The sequence below is a fragment of the Seriola aureovittata genome, chromosome 15 (assembly GCF_021018895.1).
Source record: "Seriola aureovittata isolate HTS-2021-v1 ecotype China chromosome 15, ASM2101889v1, whole genome shotgun sequence".
Taxonomy (NCBI): Eukaryota; Metazoa; Chordata; class Actinopteri; order Carangiformes; family Carangidae; genus Seriola; species Seriola aureovittata.
Window position 1 is genome coordinate 11,944,910 of NC_079378.1, and position 22,755 is coordinate 11,967,664.

The 22,755-nt window shown below is 33.7% G+C and overlaps 1 protein-coding gene and 1 long non-coding RNA gene across 3 annotated transcripts in view; one reads left to right on the plus strand and one right to left on the minus strand.

Moving 5' to 3' along the window:
• LOC130182196 (uncharacterized) overlaps positions 1-4,380 on the plus strand; it is a 118,533-nt gene extending 114,153 nt beyond the window's left edge. The window contains exon 4 of one of the 2 annotated variants that reach the window (XR_008829689.1): positions 4,111-4,378. This is a non-coding gene — a long non-coding RNA (uncharacterized LOC130182196). Of the gene's footprint in view, positions 1-4,110 lie in introns of both variants that reach the window. The other variant, XR_008829690.1, reaches the window with a different exon arrangement.
• fstl4 (follistatin-like 4) overlaps positions 1-22,755 on the minus strand; it is a 223,803-nt gene that overhangs the window by 21,485 nt on the left and 179,563 nt on the right. The window contains exons 8-9 of the mRNA XM_056396883.1: positions 18,507-18,627; positions 15,207-15,368 (exon numbers count right to left, since the gene is read on the minus strand). Of these exons, the coding sequence (XP_056252858.1) occupies positions 15,207-15,368; positions 18,507-18,627 (283 nt within the window). The remainder of the gene's footprint in view (positions 1-15,206; positions 15,369-18,506; positions 18,628-22,755) is intronic.

The window sequence follows — 22,755 nt, forward strand, 5'->3', positions numbered from 1 at the left end:
ATTCAATACTGGACATCTGGTGTGGACGCTGTGAACTCCAACTCCTCCTGAATGTGTGTGGGAGTAATCTGACAGAAACTGCAGAAATGAAGCCAAAACATGCTTTTTGTACTGGCCTATATTCTTTGAAATGTGCAAATTCATACCTTGTAAACATTATGTTGTCAACACATCAGCCATTACATTTTTGTGATGAAAACATCATAATATAGTAAAGGCAAAAAATTTCATAGAAATGTCAGTGTAGTAAGGCATAAAAGGTAATAAAAACGTCAAAATGTAGTAATACAGAAAAAGTCATAAAAAAGTCATAAAAATGACAGTATAGTAAGGCAATAAAAGTCATAGTGTAGTAATGCAGAAATAGTCACAACATTGACAGTTTAGTAAGGCATGAAAAGTCATAAAAAAGTCATAGAAAATTAATGCAGATACAGTCACAAAAATGACAATATACTAAGGCATGAATAGTCATTAAAAAGTCATGGTATAGTAAGGCATAAAAAGTGATAAAACGTAGTAGTATAGTACGGCATAAAAAGTCATAAAAACCACATAGTGTAGTAATGCAGAAAGTCACAAAATTGAGAGTTTAGTAATTCATAGAAAGTGATAAAAAAAAAGTCAGAAACGTCATAGTGTAGTAATGCATAAAAAGTCACAAAAATTATATAGTATAGTAAGGCATGAATAGTCATAAAAAAGTCATAGTATAGTAAGGCATAAAAAGTGATAAAACATCATAGTATAGTAAGGAATAAATTGTGATAAAAACATCATAGTATAGTAAGGCATAAAAACGTCAGTGTAATAATGCTGAGAAAAGTCACAAAAAATGACATAGTATAGTAAGGCATGATTAGTCATAAAAAAGTCATAGTATAGTAAGGCATAAAAACGTCATAGTGTAGTAATGCATAAATTGTGACAATAATGTCATAGTGTAGTAACGCAGAAAAAGTCACAAAATTGATATAGTTTAGTAAGGCATGAAAAGGCATAGAAACGTCATAGTGTAGTAATGCATAAAAAGTCACAAAAATGATATAGTATAGTAAGGCATGAATAGTCATAAAAAAGTCATAGTATAGTAAGGAATAAATTGTGATAAAAACGTCATAGTATAGTAAGGCATAAAAACATCATTGTAGTAATGCTGAGAAAAGTCACAAAAAATGACATAGTATAGTAAGGCATGATTAGTCATAAAAAAGTCATAGTATAGTAAGGCATAAAAACGTCATAGTGTAGTAAGGCATAAATTGTGACAAAAACAAAAGTCACAAAATTGACAGTTTAGTAAGGCATGAAAAGGAATAACGTCATAGTATAGTAAGGCACAGAAATGTCAGTGTAGTAATGCAAAAAAAGTTATAGTATAGTTAGGCATAAAAAGTGATAAAACGTTATAGTATAGTAAGGCAAAAAAGTCATAGTGTAGAAATGCAGAAAATATCAAAATTGACATAGTTTAGTAAGGCATAAAAAAATCATAAAAAAGTCATAGTATAGTAAGGCACAGAAATGTAATAGTGTAGTAATGCAAAAAACGTCATAGTATAGTGAGGCATAAAAAGTGATAAAAACGACATAGTATGCTCCACCGCTCCACGTCAACATCTCTTGTTCCTCTTATTAGTCTCTCCTGATTAAAATGTCTTTGTATAGTAAAGCATTACAGAGTCATAGTGCTAGTATAGTACGGCATAAAAAGTCATAAAAACCACAGTGTAGTAATGCAGAAAAAGTCACAGTACAGTAAGGCATAAAAGTTATAAGAATGTCATAGTATAGTAAGGCACAGAAATTTAATAGTGTAGTAATGCAAAAAACGTCATACAATAGTGAGGCATAAAAAGTCACAGTATGGTAAGGCATAAAATATCATAAAAAAGTAATCGTATAGTTAGGCATAAAAAGTCATAAAGTCATAGTATAGTAAGGCATAAAAAGTCATAAAGACTTCATACTATAGTAAGCCATAAAAAGTCATAAAGTCATAGTATAGTAAGGCATAAAAAGTCATAAAGACGTCATACTATAGTAAGCCATAAAAAGTGATAAAAACCACATAGTATACTGAGGCATGAAAAGTCATAATATTGTAAGGCATAAAAAGTCATCAAAAAGTCATACTATAGTAAGCCATAAAAAGTCATAAAAAAGCCATAGTATGATAAGGCATAAAAGTCATAGTATAGTAAAGCATAAAAAAATCATAAAAAGTCCTAAAAAAGTCATAGTATAGTAAGGCATAAAACGTCATAAAGAAGTCATAGTATAGTAAGCCATAAAAAGTCCTAAAAAAGTCATAGTATACTAAGGCATAAAAAGTCATAGTATTGTCATAGTAAAATATGATAAGGCATAAAAAGTAAAAAAAAAAAATACTGCAAAATATACCAAGGCATAAAAGGTCATAGTGTAGAAATGCAGAAAATATCAAAATTGACATAGTTTAGTAAGGCATAAAAAAAATCATAAAATAGTCATAGTATAGTAAGGCACAGAAATGTCATAGTGTAGTAATGCAGAAAAAATCACAAAAATGACATAGTATAGTTAGGCATGAAGTCATAAAAAAGTCATAGTATTGTAAGGCATAAAAAAGTCATTTTATAGTAAGCCATAAAAAGTCATAAAAAAGCCATAGTATAGTAAGGCATAAAACGTAATAAAAACCACATAGTATACTGAGGCATGAAAAGTCATAATATTGTAAGGCATAAAAAATCATCAAAAAGTCATAGTATAGTAAGCCATAAAAAGTCCTAAAAAAGTCATAGTATAGTAAAGCATAAAAGAATTATAAAAAAAGTCATAGTATAGTGAGGCATAAAAAGTCCTAAAAAAGTCATAGTATAGTAAGGCATAAAAAGTCCTAAAAAAGTCATAGTATACTAAGGCATAAAAAGTCATAGTATTGTAAGGCATAAAAAGTCATAAAAAAGTCATAGAAAGGTAAGGAATAAAAAGTCATAAAAAAGTCAAATATGATAAGGCATAAAAAGTCAGAGTACAGTAAGGCATACAAAGTCATAGTATTGTAAGGAATAAAAATCATAAGAATGTCATAATATACTAAGGCATAAAAAGTCATAAAAACCATATAGTATACTAAGGCATAAAAAGTCATAGTATTGTAAGGCATAAAAAAGTCATTTTATAGTGAAGCATAAAAAGTCATATATGATAAGGCATAAAAAGTCATCAAAAAGTCATAGTATAGTAAGCCATAAAAAGTCATAAAAAAGCCATAGTATGATAAGGCATAAAAGTCATAGTATTGTAAGGCATAAAAAGTCATAAAATAGTCATAGTATAGTAAGCCATAAAAATTCCTAAAAAAGTCATAGTATACTAAGGCATAAAAAGTCATAGTATTGTAAGGCATAAAAAGTCATAAAAAAGTAATTTTATAGTGAAGCATAAAAAGTCATAAAAAAGTAAAATATGATAAGGCATAAAAAGTCAGAGTACAGTAAGGAATAAAAAGTCATAAGAATTTCATAATATACTAAGGCATAAAAAGTAAAAAAAAATACTGCAAAATATACCAAGGCATAAAAAGTCATAGTGTAGAAATGCAGAAAATATCAAAATTGACATAGTTTAGTAAGGCATAAAAAAAAATCATAAAATAGTCATAGTATAGTAAGGCACAGAAATGTCATAGTGTAGTAATGCAGAAAAAATCACAAAAATGACATAGTATAGTTAGGCATGAATAGTCATAAAAAAGTCATAGTATAGTAAGGCATAAAAAGTATCAAAATTGACATAGTATAGTGAGGCATAAAAAGTCACAAAAATGACATAGTATAGTGAGGCATAAATAGTGATAAAACGACATAGTATGGTAAGGCGGATGGTGATAAAAAAAAAATCATATTATAGCAAGAAATTAAAAAGAAGCTTAGCGAAAGTTCAATCAGGAAAAATATTTCCTCATTTATAACCCCCTATTACAAGCCCTGCTTCACGCTATATATAGGCTCCACCCACTCATTCATGTCTTCACCCAATCAAAACCTTACATGGTGGCCTTCAGCCAATCACCTGTAAGCTTTCAAACTTTAAAATTGTTCTCTCTCTCTGCTTTCATTTCAGCACCATGGAGAATCTGCAACCCACCTCCACCGCTCCACGTCAACATTGGACGCCAGACCATCTCCAATCAAACAATCTAATCAGAAGTTTCCCTTGTGAAGACATTCCGACCCTCGAGCTCCATTCCTCATCACCACCACCAGTGTCTAGACTCAGACGGAAGATTCCTCTTAATGGAAGGATGTTAAACCGATGAATTGTTTCCATTGTGATCCACTTCCTGATGGGGGTCTAAGTGACAAAGTCTATTCCTTCTGTTCACAATAAATTTCACTTTACTTAAATTCTCATACTCTCTTGTTCCTCTTATTAGTCTCTCCTGATTAAAATGTCATTGTATAGTAAAGCATTATAGAGTCATAGTACTAGTATAGTACAGCATAAAAAGTCATAAAAACCACAGTGTAGTAATGCAGAAAAAGTCACAAAAATGACATAGTATAGTAAAAGTCAAATATAATAAGGCATAAAAAGTCATAGTACAGTAAGGCATAAAAGTTATAAGAATGTCATAGTATAGTAAGGCACAGAAATTTAATAGTGTAGTAATGCAAAAAACGTCATAGTATAGAGAGGCATAAAAAGTCACAGTATGGTAAGGCATAAAATATCATAAAAAAGTCATAGTATAGTAAAGCAGGAAAAGTCATAAAAAAAGTCATAATATAGTTAGGCATAAAAAGTCATAAAGTCATAGTATAGTAAGGCATAAAAAGTCATAAAGACGTCATACTATAGTAAGCCATAAAAAAGCCATAGTATAGTAAGGCATAAAACGTAATAAAAACCACATAGTAAACTGAGGCATGAAAAGTCATAGTATGATAAGGCATAAAAGTCATAGTATAGTAAAGCATAAAAGAATCATAAAAAAGTCATAGTATAGTGAGGCATAAAAATTCATAAAAAAGTCATAGTATAGTAAGGCCTAAAAAGTCATAGTATACTAAGGCCTAAAAAGTCATAAAAAAGTCATAGAAAGGTAAGGAATAAAAAGTCATAAAAAAGTCAAATATGATAAGGCATACAAAGTCATAGTATTGTAAGGAATAAAAAGTCATAAGAATGTCATAATATACTAAGGCATAAAAAGTAATAAAAATACTGCAAAATTTACCAAGGCATAAAAAGTCATGAAAACCATATAGTATACTAAGGCATAAAAAGTTATAGTTTTGTAAGGCATAAAAAGTCATAGTATTAAAAGGCATAAAAGTCATAAGAATGTCATAGTATAGTAAGGCCTAAAAAGTCATAGTATTGTAAGGAATAAATAGTCATAAGAATGTCATATTATAGTAAGGCATAAAAATTCATCAAAAAGTCATAGTATAGTAAGGCATAAAACGTCATAAAGAACTCATAGTATAGTAAGCCATAAAAAGTCCTAAAAAAGTCATAGTATCCTAAGGCATAAAAAGTCCTAAAAAAGTCATAGTATACTAAGGCATAAAAAGTCATAGTATTGTAAGGCATAAAAAAGTCATATTATAGTGAAGCATAAAAAGTCATAAAAAAGTCAAATATGATAAGGCATAAAAAGTCATGGTACAGTAAGGAATAAAAAGTCATAGTATTGTAAGGAATAAAAAGTCATAAGAATGTTATACTATACTAAGGCATAAAAAGTAAAAAAAAACTGCAAAATATACCAAGGCATAAAAAGTAATTAAAAATGCATGGTGTAGTAAGGCATTAAAAGTCATAAAAATGTCATAGTACAGTAAGGCATAAAAAGTCATAAAAACCAGATAGTATACTAAGCATAAAAAGTTAGTTTTGTAAGGCATAAAAAGTCATAAAAAAGTCAAATATAATAAGGCATAAAAATCATAAAAAAGTGAGTATAGTAAGGCATAAAAAGTCATAAAAACCATATAGTATACTAAGGCATAAAAAGTCATAAAAAGTCAAATATAATAAGGCATAAGAAGTCATCAAAACGTCATAGTATAGTAAAGCATGAAAAGTCATAAAAAAGTCATAGTATAGTTAGGCATTAAAAGTCATAAAAAAGTCAAATATAATAAGGCATAAAATGTCATAGTATAGTAAGGCATAAAAAGTCCTAAAAAAGTCATAGTATCCTAAGGCATAAAAAGTCCTAAAAAAGTCATAGTATACTAAGGCATAAAAAGTCATAGTATTGTAAGGCATAAAAAAGTCATATTATAGTGAAGCATAAAAAGTCATAAAAAAGTCAAATATGATAAGGCATAAAAAGTCATGGTACAGTAAGGAATAAAAAGTCATAGTATTGTAAGGAATAAAAAGTCATAAGAATGTTATACTATACTAAGGCATAAAAAGTAAAAAAAAACTGCAAAATATACCAAGGCATAAAAAGTAATTAAAAATGCATGGTGTAGTAAGGCATTAAAAGTCATAAAAATGTCATAGTACAGTAAGGCATAAAAAGTCATAAAAACCAGATAGTATACTAAGGCATAAAAAGTTAGTTTTGTAAGGCATAAAAGTCATAAAAAGTCAAATATAATAAGGCATAAAAATCATAAAAAAGTGAGTATAGTAAGGCATAAAAAGTCATAAAAACCATATAGTATACTAAGGCATAAAAAGTCATAAAAAGTCAAATATAATAAGGCATAAGAAGTCATCAAAACGTCATAGTATAGTAAAGCATGAAAAGTCATAAAAAAGTCATAGTATAGTTAGGCATTAAAAGTCATAAAAAAGTCAAATATAATAAGGCATAAAATGTCATAGTATAGTAAGGCATAAAAAGCCATAAAGTCATAGTATAGTAAGGCATGAAAAGTCCTAAAAAAGTCATAGTATTGTAGGGCATAAAAAGTCCTAAAAAAGTCATAGTATAATAGTAAGTCATAAAATGTCATAAAAAACTCATAGTATAGTAAGCCATAAAAAGTCCTAAAAAGTCATAGTATACTAAGGCATAAAAAGTCATAAAAAAGCCATAGAAAGGTAAGGAATAAAAAGTCATAAAAAAGTCAAATATGATAAGGCATAAAAACTCATAGTGTTAAGGAATAAAAAATCTGAAGAATGTCATAATATACTAAGGCATAAAAAGTAAAAAAAATACTGCAAAATATACCGAGGCATAAAAAGTCATAAAAACCATATAGTTTACTAAGGCATAAAAAGTCCTAAAAAAGTCATAGTATAGTAAGGCATAAAAAGTCCTAAAAAAGTCATAGTTTTGTAAGGCATAAAAAGTCATAGTATTGTAAGGAATAAATAGTCATAAGAATGTCATATTATAGTAAGGCATAAAAATTCATAAAAAAGTCATAGTATACTAAGGCATAAAATGTCATTAAAAAGTCAGAGTATAGTAATGCATAAAAAGTCCTAAAAAAGTCATTGTATTGTAAGGAATAAATAGTCATAAGAATGTCATATTATAGTAAGGCATAAAAATTCATTAGTAAGGAATAAAAGGTCATAAAAAAGTCATAGTATAGTAAGCCATAAAAATTCCTAAAAAAGTCATAGTATACTAAGGCATAAAAAGTCATAGTATTGTAAGGCATAAAAAGTCATAGTATAGTGAAGCATAAAAAGTCATAAAAAAGTCATAGAAAGGTAAGGAATAAAAAGTCATAAAAAAGTCAAATATGATAAGGCATAAAAAGTCATAAAAAAGTCAAATATGATAAAGCATAAAAAGTCAGAGTACAGTAAGGCATAAAAAGTCATAGTATTGTAAGGAATAAAAAGTCATACGAATGTCATAGTATAGTAAGGCATAAAAAGTCATAGTATTGTAAGGAATAAAAAGTCATACGAATGTCATAGTATAGTAAGGCATAAAAAGTCATAGTATTGTAAGGAATAAAAAATAAGAATGTCATATTATAGTAAGGCATAAAAATTCATAAAAAAGTCATAGTATAGTAAGGCATAAAATATCATAAGAAAGTCAAATATAATAAGGCATAAAAAATAATAAAAAAGTCATAGTATACTAAGGCATAAAAAGTCATAGTATTGTAAGGCATAAAAAGTCATAAAAAGTCATAGTATAGTAAGGCATAAAAAGTCATGGTAAAGTAAGGAATAAAAAGTGAAATATGATGAGGCATAAAAAGTCATAGTACAGTAAGGCATAAAAAGGCATAGTATTGTAAGGAATAAAAAGTAATAAGAATGTCATAGTATACTAAGGCATGAAAAGTAAAAAGAAACTGCAAAATATACCAAGGCATAAAAAGTAATTAAAAATGCATCGTATAGTAAGGCATTAAAAGTCATAAAAACCATATAGTATACTAAGGCATAAAAAGTTAGAGTTTTGTAAGGCATAAAAAGTCATAAAAAGTCAAATATAATAAGGCATAAAAAGTCATAGTATTTTAAGGCATAAAAAGTTATAAAAATGTCATAGTATAGTAAGGCATAAAGATTCATAAAAAAGTCATAGTATAGTAAGGCATAAAATGTCATAAAAAAGTCAAATATAATAAGGCATGAAAAAATAATAAAGTAATTGTATAGTAAGGCATAAAAAGTAATAAAAAAGTCAAATATATTAAGTCATAAAAAGTCACAAAAAAGTCATAGTATGGTAAGGCATAAAAAGTCATAAAAAAGTCAGTATGGTAAGGCATAAAAAGTCATAGTATAGTAAGGCATAAAAAGTCATCAAAAAGTCATAGTATAGTAAGGCATAAAAAGTCATCAAAAAGTCATAGTATAGTAAGGAATAAAAAGTGCTAAAAACTGCATAGTATACTAAGGCATAAAAAGTGCTAAAAACTGCATAGTATACTAAGGCATAAAAAGTTATAGTATAGTAAGGCATAAAAAGTCATAAAAAGTCAAATATAATAAGGCATAAAAAGTCATCAAAAAGTCATAGTATAGTAAGGCATAAAAAGTGCTAAAAACTGCATAGTATACTAAGGCATAAAAAGTTATAAAAATGTCATAGTATAGTAAGGCATAAAGATTCATAAAAGATTCATAGTATAGTAAGGCATAAAATGTCATAAAAAAGTCAAATATAATAAGGCATAAAAAATAATTAAGTAATTGTATAGTAAGGCATAAAAAGTAATAGAAAAGTCAAATATATCAAGGCATAAAAAGTCACAGTATGGTAAGGCATAAAAAGTCATAAAAAAGTCAGTATGGTAAGGCATAAAAAGTCATAAAAAGTCATAGTATAGTAAGGCATAAAAAGTCAAAAAAGTAAAATATAATAAGGCATAAAAATCATAAAAAAGTCAGTATAGTAAGGCATAAAAAGTCAAAAAGTCCTAAAAAAAAGTCAAATATAATAAGGCATAAAAAGTGCTAAAAACTGCATAGTATACTAAGGCATAAAAAGTCCTTAAAAAATCCTAGTATAGTAAGGCATAAAAAGTCCTTAAAAAAGTCATAGTATAGTAAGGCATAAAAAGTGCTAAAAACTGCATAATACACTAAGGCATAAAAAGTCATATTATTGTAAGGCATAAAACGTAATAAAAATGTCATAGTATAGTGAGGCATAAAAAGTCCTAAAAAAGTCATAGTATACTAAGGCTTAAAAAGTCATAGTACAGTAAGGCATAAAAAGTCATAAAAAAGTCATAGTATAGTAAGGCATAAAAAGTCATAAAAACATCATAGTATAGTAAGGCATAAAAAGTCACAGTATAGTAAGGCATAAAAAATCATAAAAAGGTCATAGTATAGGAAGGCATAAACAGTCATAGTATAGTTAGGCATAAAAAGCAATAGAAATGACTTAGTATAGTAAGGCAAAAATATTGATAAAAACAAAAGTATAGTATGGAAAAAAATGTCATGGTAGTAAGGCATAAAACAGTCACAGTATATTAAGGAAACACAAGTCATATTATATCAAGAAATTAAAATGAAACTAAAAGTGTTCAATCAGGAAGAATATCTCTTCCCTTATATCCCCTATGTCACAAGCCCCGCTTCCTGCTATGTATAGGTTCCACCCGCTCATTCACGTCTTCACCCAATCAAAACGTTACACGGTGGCCTTCAGCCAATCACCTGTAAGCTGTCAAACTTTAAAATTGTTCTCTCTCTCTGCTGTCATTCAGCTGTCATTTCAGAACGACAAAGAATCTGCAACCCACCTCCACCCCTTCTCCACCTCAACCATGGACGCCAGACCATCTCCAAACAAACAATCCAATCAGAAGTTTCCCTCGTGCAGACATTACCCCCCTCAAGCTCAATTCCTCATCACCACCACCAGTGTCTAGACTCAGAGGGAAGATTCCTCTTGATGAAAGGACCTTAAACTGATGAATTGTATCCACTGTGATCCACTTCCTTATGGGGTCTAAGTGCCAAAGTCTATTCCTTCTGGTCACAATAAATTTCACTTTACTTAAATTCTCATACTCTCTTCCTCTTATTAGTCTCTCCTGATTGAAATGTCATAGTATAGTAAGGCATGAAATAGTCATATTATAGTAAAGCATAACAACGTCATATTTTAGTATGGCATAAAAAGCCATAGCCAAAAGCCATAAAACATCTTAGTAAAGTAAGGCATAAAAGGTATTAAAAATGTCATAATATAATAAGGCTTAAAACGTCAGAAAAATGCCATAGTATAATTAAGTACAAAAAGTCATAAAAACGACATAGTATCGTAAGGCATAAAAACATCATAGAATAGTTAGGCATAAAAAGCCATAAAACGTCACAGTATAGTAAGGCATAAAAGGTCATAAAAAACGTCACATTATATAATAAGGTGTAAAACGTCATTTATTAAATTCTCATATTCTCTTGTTCCTCTTTTTAGTCTCTCTTGATTAAAATGTCATAGTATAGTAAGGCATAAAAAGTTATAGTATAGTAGGGTATAAAGAGTCAGAAAAACGTCATAATAGAGTGAGGCATAAAAACGCCATTGTATAGTAAAGCATAACAACGTCATAGTATAGTAAGGCATACAAAATTTGAGTATAGTAAGGCATAAAAATGTCATAGAATAGTAAGGAATAAAAACGTCAAAGTATAGTAAGGTATGTGTTATGTTTATGTTTACTCCTGCTAGCAACCTGACTGGTAGCCTACAGAGACAGACAGAAGCCAGGGTTAGCCTGCTAGTTAACGCTGGCTAACATAGTTAAACAATATCAGTTGACATTTTCTGGTGACGTTAGGTACCACTGTGAAATCGATTGTCTTGGAGACATAGCCTCTCGGAGGGCACATTGGAATGATCTAATGTGACTTCACTTCAAACATAGTGTGAAAGAGTTCACTCAAATATTGATAAGGATAGTTCTGTCTTCTGAAAATATTGGAAGGAACATGTCCCTACTGTCAATATGCAAACCTCTTCCCTTGCTCTGTGATGTAAAGCTGCACTTTGATCCTGTATGAAGCACTACATACATCACAACACCACACACTTTACAGTGTGATGGGAGTGAATGATGTGTGTTACAATGCACCTCTTACAGTCATTGTTGTATAAGAACATTAAAAGCAGCTTCAGTTTTTTTCCCCTTTCTTTACATATCTCAAAAGAGCTATAGCATCTATACACTTCCGTAACATTGGACATTCACACTCACCCTTCAGTCTCCCTCCCGTTAGATTTCTTCTTTTCGCCTCACATCTGCTCACTACCTGTTACAACTTAAAGCTAGCATACTGTAAGAGCTTGTTTTCCTGCAGAACCACAAATTTACCAAACAGCAATAAATCACACGCTCATTTTTACACTGAAAATGATCTCTACCTTATAATTTATGCCTACTGGGTTGTAAAATAACAAGACATTACAGAAGTTGACGCAAAGCTTTTCACATTAGTGAAATGTCTTTTGGATTCTGATAATAATTCTCTTTTATCAGGGGAAAAGTGTGTAATGCTTTGAAGTGAAAACTGCCTTGAAGCAGGCCTTCATAGAATGAGACACCACTTTAATTACTTCTGATTCATAATTATGTTCAGATCAATTCTTATTGAAAACCACTGAATCAACCACTCATTAAATTAGTCTTTATATCCTTATTTGCAGGCTTGTAGCAGTGCATAATGACAGGGGTTGGAGTAGTTTTGTCTTAGATTGTGACTTTTATTCTTCTTTTTACATGGGTGTATTACAGTTACTATAACAGCAAATAGAGCATGTGCTCAGGAGTCAATAGGAGCCCTGGCCTTAATACGGCTATAATCACTATTTCAATAGTAACAATGGACCACATGAATACTTTTGTGTGGAAAGGGTTGTAGTGACAAGCCCATAGATAATTAAAACCTGACTCTGCAGTTCCCTTTAGCTCTATGGAGGTTTATAGCATCTTTTTAGTTTAGTTTTCTGGCCTACAAATTTTATGTATTGGATCTCTCTCACCACTATCATTGTGTTTTTGGCTGCAGCAGGCAGTGAAAGAGCTCTAAAAACCCACTATACTTTACCTGTTCAGCACGAAACCATGAGCAGACAGACAAATGTAGCAACTAGCTAGTGAATGTGGAGCATTTAGCAGTTAAAGAGCCAGATATTTCTCTCAGGAGTTAGTGGAGAGCAAAACAAAACTAAAAAGAGCATGAATATTGGATGTACATTCATCAGGAGGCCAGAAACACGACTCCAAATGAATGCTGATGTTACTCTTTAATATGTCAGTATTATGTTAACAGTTTTAGGCTAGAAAATACTTATGCTTGTATGGGTGTTTTGTAAAGTAGCCAATAAAATTCCTTGCTAAGTGGAAATGAAGTAACACTGAGTCACACGTCAACCACCACTTCAACATGTAAAGGCACCCGCTTGATGGGTCAGCGAAGAGTTAAGTTAAAAAAGAAAAGGATCATCTTGTGATTTGATTAACAGAGTATATACTTGGTTGCCTCTCTCATTTGGACAAACGTCTCTGATGAACTGATACACTTTAGATCTTTCATAAGACCTGAGGAACAGGTCCATCAGAGCTACTAAAAATGATGCAAGATTTCCCATTACAGTCTGTATTCCTGAATGTGTACACTGACGATTCCTGTCAGCAGCATAATATACCAACATCAGACATGATGTGAGTAGGTTACTTTGCCCTGTGCTATGTAGGAGACTATGCAGAGAGGGTGTATGTTTGCGTGTGAAGGTAATGCCTTAAGGAAATTTGTATGATGATCATACGTACTACTAAATAAGAAAAGGTCAAAACATTTAGCTCACCCAACAGCCACATATGCAGTTTACAACCATAAATTCCCCTTGCAGGGTTTTTCCTAAACAGAGAATTGGGAGGCTGCCGCCACCATAACATTTCATACTGCCTCTGCCTCCCGTCAAAATTCTAGTACTTGTTTTCTCGGTACTCTGTTGATTTGACATTTGTAACTGCAATTGCGGCTGTACGCCACTACGGCAATGTAGTAATTCGTACATCAGGTAGAGCCAACCGAAATTGCCAAAGAAGAAGAATACAAATGCACTGGATTTTCTGCCTGCGGAAGGAGGCGGCACCCTGATTTTGCGGCTCTGTCCTCTACCTGTCCCGTATGATCGTCCCGTATTTGAAAATAAAATGATTCTAGTACTTGTTTTCTCAGTACTCGGTAGAGTTGAATCAATACAGGACACAATTTGTCCCATACTTTTGTTCATGTTATGTCCTCAAAGTGCTGTGAATAATCTAATGTCAAGTAAAACCTATAAGTTACCTTTTTTCATATTCACATTTTACATCCAAGCACACCCAGCTTCTTGAAAAGTTTCCCTAAATTAATGTAACTTCCCTGTATAAATTTTTTTTTTTTTTGTAGAAATGTCTCAAATCACAGATTATTTTAAAAAGAGAGTTTGCGAGGAGGAGAATCGTGAGGACAGGTGAAACAGTGCAGAGTGCAGACATCATTAGCTCTTCTAATATGGGAAAAAAACATTAATTCATGTTACTGATGAGATACGGTTAATGTGTCAGGACTGAAAGTAGGCCTAGTTCTCAGCCAGAAGTGGAAGTTGCCGGTGGAGGGGAAGATCAGAGCACGAGAGAGGAGTCAAGGTGAGTATTTTTTAAAAGGCCCCCCAGGTTTCAGCACTCTGGACAGTTCCTGAACATGGTTTCATTCACTCAGCAAAACAAAGCAGGTTCTCTCTTAACAGTTTTTCTTTAAACAATGCTCCTCCTATCAACTGTCAGTATGTAGTTACAATTTTACAGAATTCAGCTAAAAATCAGGATTAAGGCAAAACTTTGACAATGTTATATTAGACTCCTGACATATGACATGTGGAAATGAAATAGCTAATCTAACCTCCTCTGTGCTTTGATCTTTTGTTGAACCATGGCTACATTAAAATGATAATCTACACTACTTAATCCACTTTTCCACTCTATTCTTTTCTCTTTCCTTAAAGTCTTTAATGAAAAAAAGCACAAATTATCACTGCAAGTAGGATGCCCACCCGCTGTCATTTCCCACTTTAGTTAGCAAATCTGAAACCGTAGCCACCACAGTGTTTATGTGTTGGTGAACCTTGCAGAACCTCCCTTGTTTGAGTGTCTCAGGGTTGATAAGAGGCTATTACCACAGGTAATGACCCACACACAGCCAATAAACTCTCCCTTAATGAGAACTAGGCCATAAAAAGAAAAGTCATGCCTTCTTCTCTCTGATACTGAGAGTGTGTCTTTTAAAACACTCTTATAGGCTGGATAAGTAGCTGCCATTTCCTGACATGCAGTATATATCATTTTATTTTCACGCTTTTGATCTTCCTTTCCATTCACTTTTGAAAAAAGAAGTATGTTTATTTTGTCTGAGGAGCAATGTGAAGACAGCTGAAGAGGGGGATGCAATCTTGGTTTCATCAACTATGATGAACGTATGTAACAATGTATGGAATGAAACTAAATGGAAATCACAACAGAATATCACTGGTGAGTGGCACCACTGACTTTTCAATAAAAAAGAAGTTAGTTTAAGAGAACACCACCTTGAATCTCTAGCTTTGTTCTCATTGTCCATATGCATTGCTTTGGTTTGTAAAGATTTCTGCAGTATTGGCCTACCGCAGTATGTACTTTGCAATTCAAAAACACTGCACCAGCAAGATGTGACATAAAGTATCTGCTAAAACACAGCACTCCCCAAAATAATCAAAAACTCCTCACCTATGAGAGAAAGCTGTTTGGAGGATCTGGGCTGCAGGTCCATGCCGTTCTTCAGCCAGAGGAGTTTGGGATTTGGGATGCCATCGGCATGGCAGTGAAGGCTGGCAGATACACCTGGCTCCTGGGCCTGCGTCTCCGGATAGACCAGGATCACTGGAGGGACTGGACGCACAAACACAAACAAAACCAAGACACAAATAGGGAGGGAGGAGAGGGGCGAGTGAAAACATAATTACACAATGTTTCATGGTAGACCGTAATTCCTGCAGGAATATAGCACAAACACCCACACGCACAGTGCACAGAGAGGAATTTGTCTCCCCCCAGCATGGAATATATTCACACATAACAAGAATCCAGGAGCTATGGGGCTGCTTTCTTACAGCTCGAGTCCTGCATGAAATAGATGCTGGGCGTATCTGCCACTTACCACCTCCTCTGGGGAGAGGACCACAAATGAATGTGGAGGAATCGAGGGGGAAAATGAAATATGAGGTAATAGTTTACATGAACAGGTAAGCTGTCATTTTCTGGTTAGGATGCGGGATCACGCTCTCAACCTTGAGGCTATGGCCAAATCCTGATGGTCCTTCCTTCCACGAGCTCAATCATCTCTTCCATTCAACTTACAACCCTGCCCCTTAACCCTAATGCAATATTAATTTTGCATTTGTTGCTTGTTTGATCTTTTTCTTTCTTTATTATTTTTTCCCCCTGGTTTACAGATACTGTATATCTACATATACCACACACACATAAACACACAAATAAAATACCTACTTCCTCATCCTACACACACACACACACACACACACACACACACACACACACACACACACACACACACTTCTCCTCACTTCTGTGTTGTACTTTTGGCTTGTCTGAAGGTCCCTGAAATGTAATCTGTCTCTCTTTATGTATGTTCTGTTATATCACCTCTTCTGTTTTGCTACTGAAACAGTATTTTGCTACGGATTCTCTTCCTTTCTTCCATTTTAATTAATGTGTACTGTATGGACTTGCAGAAATATTCTTGAACACATTGATATCATATTCTAAGGTATTATAATACCATAGATGAAACACTAAACTGCAGCTATGGCTATTTTTCACCAATACTAAAGCTGCAGTGCTGTCATCCTTTTCATTGCAGTACAGAAGTAAGCATGGATGTTATTGCTTTAATAGCACAACAGGATGCAAACCGCCCACTTAGTTTAATGTGGCACTTGGCTCCCCTCCATTCCACCTTATCTCACCTTGTGCTATCTCACTTGAAATACCTTGAATCCCCAACACAAACATTTGGTAATTGCACTATCCTGATAACTCATCCTATAGGACCCTAGTCTGTCTCCATGACTCCCTTCCCATCACTTGCTCTCCCTCTTCAGTTCAAGGTAAAATAAAGCTGCATTTCTTTGCAATTAGCATCTCAGAAAAAAAACAAAACAATCACACCTATTTACTCTCCTTATTATTAATATTTTTGCCCCTGCTTTGCCGGTCTGTCACCCTGAGACAAAAGTGCAGAAATTAGAGAGGGCAGTATCTTTGATTTGTTGTTACAGGTGGGAGGAGGGCTTTTAAATTTCTTCCTCCATAGATTTTCTTTGGAGAGATGCCTAGTAATAAAAACTGCAGGTAGGAGAGACGAGGCCCCTTATGCATATGATTAATAGAGTATGTGCAAGACAGCGCTTTGAAAAGTTCAGTATTTTAGCTCAAGCTGCTTCTATCCACTGCATAAATTCAAGTGAATATGCTGCATGCACACACAATTAGTTTTTAGGCTTACGTAAGTAATGATATCATCTTCCATGGCAAGAGAGTCACTTTGATGCAATGCTCTGACAGATGTGATCTGTGAATCGTTTGAGAAGCCACTTCTTAAACACTAAACCATAGCTTCATTTTAAAAGAAGATCTACATAATATGCAGCAACTGTATTATAATAAAGGAAATACTGAAATGATTTATTTATTAGGTGAATGACAGAAAATTAATCAGTAGCTATTTTGATAATTGATTGATCGTTTCAGTCATTTTTCAAGCAAACATGCCAAGTTTTCGCAAAAGGATTTACAGCCCTTACCTTGGCTGTGGGAACATATAATTGTGATTTTTCACTTTTTATAGACATTGACATTTAACACATAAAAAAATCATTTATTTTAGAATATATTGTGCAAATTAACCGATAAAGAAAATAATCATTAGTTATGGTCATAACAAAACAGAGTAATAAAAGAGACAGATAATTTAAGAAAAAATGCACTGCCTTCAATGCTTAATACTTCTAAACCTCAGGTCTTGCCAAAAAGACACGAGGCAATATTGCATCTGTTACTAATTGTAAACCAGAAATTTGATTATTCACTTTGCTTAAATCATTCAGGCAGTGCATTAACACTGCAACCCATTTGACAATTCCAGTGATTCCCTTCACATTAGTTTCACTGAATTAAAGGTAACAAACAGTCAAATATGTCAAGGCAATACATAACAGCTGAAAATCTGTAGAGGGGCCTGTGGTTCAATCTTATTTAAATGACTATGTTTTTGTTGGGTGTTGCTCCTTGTCTTTGAAAATTTGTTGTTTTCTGATCTATTATTATTTATCTTGATGTCATGACATTATATTTTGCGGTTTGTACACTTTGTCTTTTTTTTGTTTTGTGTGTGTTGCTTTTTCATTTCTCCCTTCTAATAAACTTCTTTTATTTACTTACTGCTTAATTAGTTAACTCACTATTTGTTCTCATATGACCAATGCTTGGGAACCAGCCAACCAAGTGGTACATATTTGTGTTTAGGAGGAAAATAAATAGGATAACAAATTTCTGTGAGGCTGATCTTTAGCACAATAACATGAAATGTAAGTTGATAGATAAAAGTAGCCAAGAATCCACCACAGTCACTGCGTTTTCTTTGCGGTGAAAAACGATCAAACAATTCCTTGAAGCCCCCCCATCTATGAAAGGGGCACAATGAATTGCACCTTAGCCCTTTTGAAATGTCTGGATGGGCTGTGATGGACAAAACAGTTCAGTTTAATGGTATCCCTGGTTTGCTGACATTTCAGTCAAGGACAGGTTGGATTACTTGTTACTTGACACTGTTCTTCAAGCAAAAGGCCCCAGGTTTTGATTGTGACTGAATGCTCACTTTTTCTTCACTGTAACGAGGGTGGGCAATAAGAAAAACTCACTCACTGAGGAACCACAGAGTAGCACAAACAAAAGCATTTTGTTCACACTTCTCCTACAATTTTAAGTAAGAAATGAGCCACTACTGACCATTCACCTGCAGCACATGTGTCTGATAGAGGTCTTCATAGCCGTAGGCATGGCAACTGTAGTTCCCCATGTGGATGGTTGTCACCTTGGTGATGTACAGGGAGCCGTCGTCCCCAAAGTCCTGTAATAAAGGGAAGAGATGGAAGTTAAGAATAAAGTAATGATGAGGAGGCGGTGGTGGTGAAAGCGCACAAGAAGGAAGGAAGAGGAGGGAGGGAGGAGGAGCGAAGATGGGAGAAGTACAGGAGGTACAGGAGAGGGAACAGTGGTGAAGAATAGGGTGCAGCAAAGAGCCACAGGGAGTGAGGGAGAAATGAAGATAGCTTGATAGAATACATAAGGATGCATGGAGAGAGCACGGAGAGGAGAGAGGAGGCACACAACAGCAGGGAGTGATAAGAAAAGACAAGAGAGAAAAAGAGTGATGTGAAAAGGAAGAGAGACCATGAATCAACTGTTTCCCTGTTGAGCTGCAGCAGGCGTTGGGGAATTTGATCCTCCTCTCTCCCCTCATCACACTGCCTCAGCCTGATAAATGGCAAGGGTTAAAAATATAAAGCCCATTAGGTTGATGAATGGAGCTGGTTGTTGTTGGTGCAGCAAGCGGCAGTCACCAGGGGTTTCCAGCCACAGCTTAGGGTGGATTAAGGTATTAAATAGTTTGCTGTCCCACCAAGTGGCACAGCAGATGTCCTGATGCAGCTCTGTCATGACATGGAAACCACAAATGGCTGCTTTCTTTCGGAGGGCTCTAGAAATTAATGGGACCTGACAAGAGGGTCGCTTTGTGACTTGAAAAATGTGAAATGATTTAACTGTAAGATAGACAGGGGAGCTTAAGCAGCTTTTAAAGTTCAGAATTTACAATTAAGGTGAGAGATACAACTACACCAGCGAGGGCAATTAAAATAGAATGGGCCATTTGGGTTAAAAAATATGACTGTAATATATCTGACAGGTTGTGCCGGATATATTTTACTTTAAAATCTTAACTATCTGTTGTGGTTCCTGCGTAAAAAAGGGTATTCAGTAGGACTGTCTCCTAAACACTGATGATTCAAATCATCATTCAAGTCACTCACAATTTTAACTTCATTGTCAGTCGAATAATAAGACTTATTTTGATAGGCTATAAGCTTGAAGCTAAGTTGTAATTGAACGAGAGGTTTAATTCTTTTGGTGTCACAGATGACACCAAAAGAATTAAAAGGTGAATCTTGGAAGTCAACAGCAAGACTTGGGATGTTGACTTACAGGAGTTTAGTCTGGGACGGATGTCTGCTCAGTGGCTGCGTGTGACTGTGGTGTAACTGGGCAGAGTAGATTTCATCATTATAAGTAAGGTGTATTGCTGAAAAACAGTACTTTCTTACACTGAAACTGGTGACTCAGAATCAACTTGGAAAGTTCAGATTCTGGTACAGCCACAGCATTCAGGCAAAACAAGTCTGAATTTTAAGATATTGCTCAAGCTGACCAAAACCTCAAAGTTGTCTTTCACTCTGATCACTGAGCCTACATTGTCTCTGGCTGGTTGCTGTCATAAGGATTAAGAAGCTTTGATATTGGCTTGCAAAGCTCCTCATAACATAATGGAAATAGTTCTTAACCTTCTAGTTCATGAAATTCACCGATAGTCCACAGAGACAGACAAAAACATATCATTTTCTTGAATGAAAATTATGTTTTTGTGATGGAAAAAGCAGTGGGAGGATCATACATGAAATCCAAATGAATAAACTTAACTCATTGAAGTTTTGCTTTTCAGATGCAAAACTACATGAATGTCTCCTTTGATCTATTCTGCAATAGTAATGATCATTACTTTTTTTTATAATACACAATAGTGCTAATGCAATAAAGCTTGCACATACTTAAGAGCTACATTGTTATGTTGTTTATCAAGTGGTTGCAATGTACACATAAATAAAGCAGCTATGTAATGACTGTTTTTAATAAAATAAATATACATTATTCATTTAATTTCTGAATTAATCAGTATCCAGTTTCACTCAGACATAGAACACTTTGGGTAATGCACCCCAGTAGCTACAGTATAAGCAGTTCTGGCAGACTGTATTACTATTCTTTCTGTTGCTGTTTGTAGTTTTGCTTTTGTGTTTTTGCTCTCCTGCAATCAAACCTGCTGAAACAGGTCTGAACCCTCCAATATACACAAAGCAATTACTTTTAGGAGAACACTTCTCCACTCAAAATGTAAAATACCCATGATATGAAATAGTATAGTGGAGAAGAAGGTGGACAGAGAGAGATAGATGGAGAATAAAGACTGGAAAGAAACTAAGAGACAGCAGACAAATGAGACTAATTGTAATGGTGGCTCAGCTCTCAGATTCAGGGTTTATATGAGAGACTGCAGAAAGACTTCGATCACTATAAAGTGAAACTTCTAATAACAGGGCTGTTTTCATTCAACACAGTTCAACAGAGGAAAATAGTGTGCTGAAGGGAGAGTTGTCTCATCCCTCCTCTCACCCGGTTTCCTCTTTGGGCTAAAGGAGAATTCACTTGAATCAAACGTTGGAATTAAAAAAAAAAATGTTACAGGTTATTTAGTTACTGTTTTTCATTCTTTCTCTTATCTTATTCCAATTTTACTAATCTAACAGAAAAGGTTTAATAAATTCATCATATGGATGTAAATCTTATTGAATTGAATACATTTATTTCAAGGAGAACCTTATAATATTTGCTTAACTTCTCTGGTTAATGTGCTATAGATCAAATGCATCATCCTTATGAAATAGTATTTATTTGAATTTTTTCAAATAAACTGTAGACTTAAACATATCTAAAATGAAACATGCAGAAAAAGCATATTAAATATAATTTCACTTGTTGATGTGTATGTAGGTATTAATATATAATATATTTATAATAATAATGTTCTTGTTCTGTAATGGCTTATTTGCACTTTATTTAGCCAGAAAGTCTCCTAATATGCAACATCTTCAATAAAAGAGACAGCGGTCCAGACAGGCTAAGTGGTCATAAGAACTTGGCATATTCCGCTAAATATGCTATTTCTCTGACATCAGGTGTCAGTGCCACCACAAAGTACTGAGGTTATCGCTATCATTTATTTAGGGATTTTGTTTGTTTCGTCATTGACTTAACTCAGTGAAAAGAAAGTCAAACACAGCCAGGGCTCTCCTTCCTCCACACAGATCACTGCACTCTGTGGAAATTCATTATGCATGGTCGAGCCTGAGGGACCTCTGTTGCCATCACCTTTCTTCCAGTCTCCACCTTAACACTTGACATTGTTTATCGGCTCATCATCACAGCAGACCAACAAGGCCGCTCATTAACATGCAATTAGTGAATTGTGATCCGGTGGTGGGTAAAGCAAGGCCGGCGCTGTGCTGTCACCTGTGCAGATGTGTCTAAACAGGAGCACGGCCACACAGTTCATTAAGCACTGAGCAAGCTATCATTTTACTCTTTCATGGAGGAGGCTGGAGAGTAAATTTTGCTTGGTTTGATTTCCTTCCTTGAATCCTTTTTTTTCTTGCTGCTATTCTTCTGCCACCCTTCCTTTCTTTTGTCCTCTCTTGCTTAGCTGTTGTCTGATTGACCATCAGGGAGCATGTGGTACATGAAGTATTGTTTTCAACTTGTGAATCTGTGTATGTCTCACCATTGCAAAATATGGTCCTGGAGCCACCAACTGTCACAAGAAGTACCACAGAGGCACTATGGACTACTTTGGCAAGTGTTTATATTAGGGGTGTTGCAATATATGATAAAATTAAATATTGGTATTGTTTTATTTATACACATAGGATAATATTGTGATGGCAGATGTTAGGCCTTGTGGATCTTTTGTTTATTAGTTCATCTGGTTGCTTTTTCAGTATCCCCTAAATGTAATTGTTCTTTTTATAAGCTTTTGTATAATGATGGTTACAGACTCTCTCCACTTCCCTACTCTGTATGACTCTAATTCATTTGTCCAAAAAGAGACAAGCACTAAATAAACAAAGTTAAACATGAGTTCGACTGATAGCATGTTTTATATATTATTTTATATATTAATATTATTATTATTACTTTAATATCATTATTGTGAATTCTTTTGGCTATAATAATTGTGTAGTGAAAATCTGACTATGTGAAACCTCTACATCTGGCTGTGGACAGATTTTGTCAGTATCACAGTATCACAACCATGCGAAATACAGTCATGACACTTTACGGCTGTGTAGTTGAGATCAAAACGAGGCAC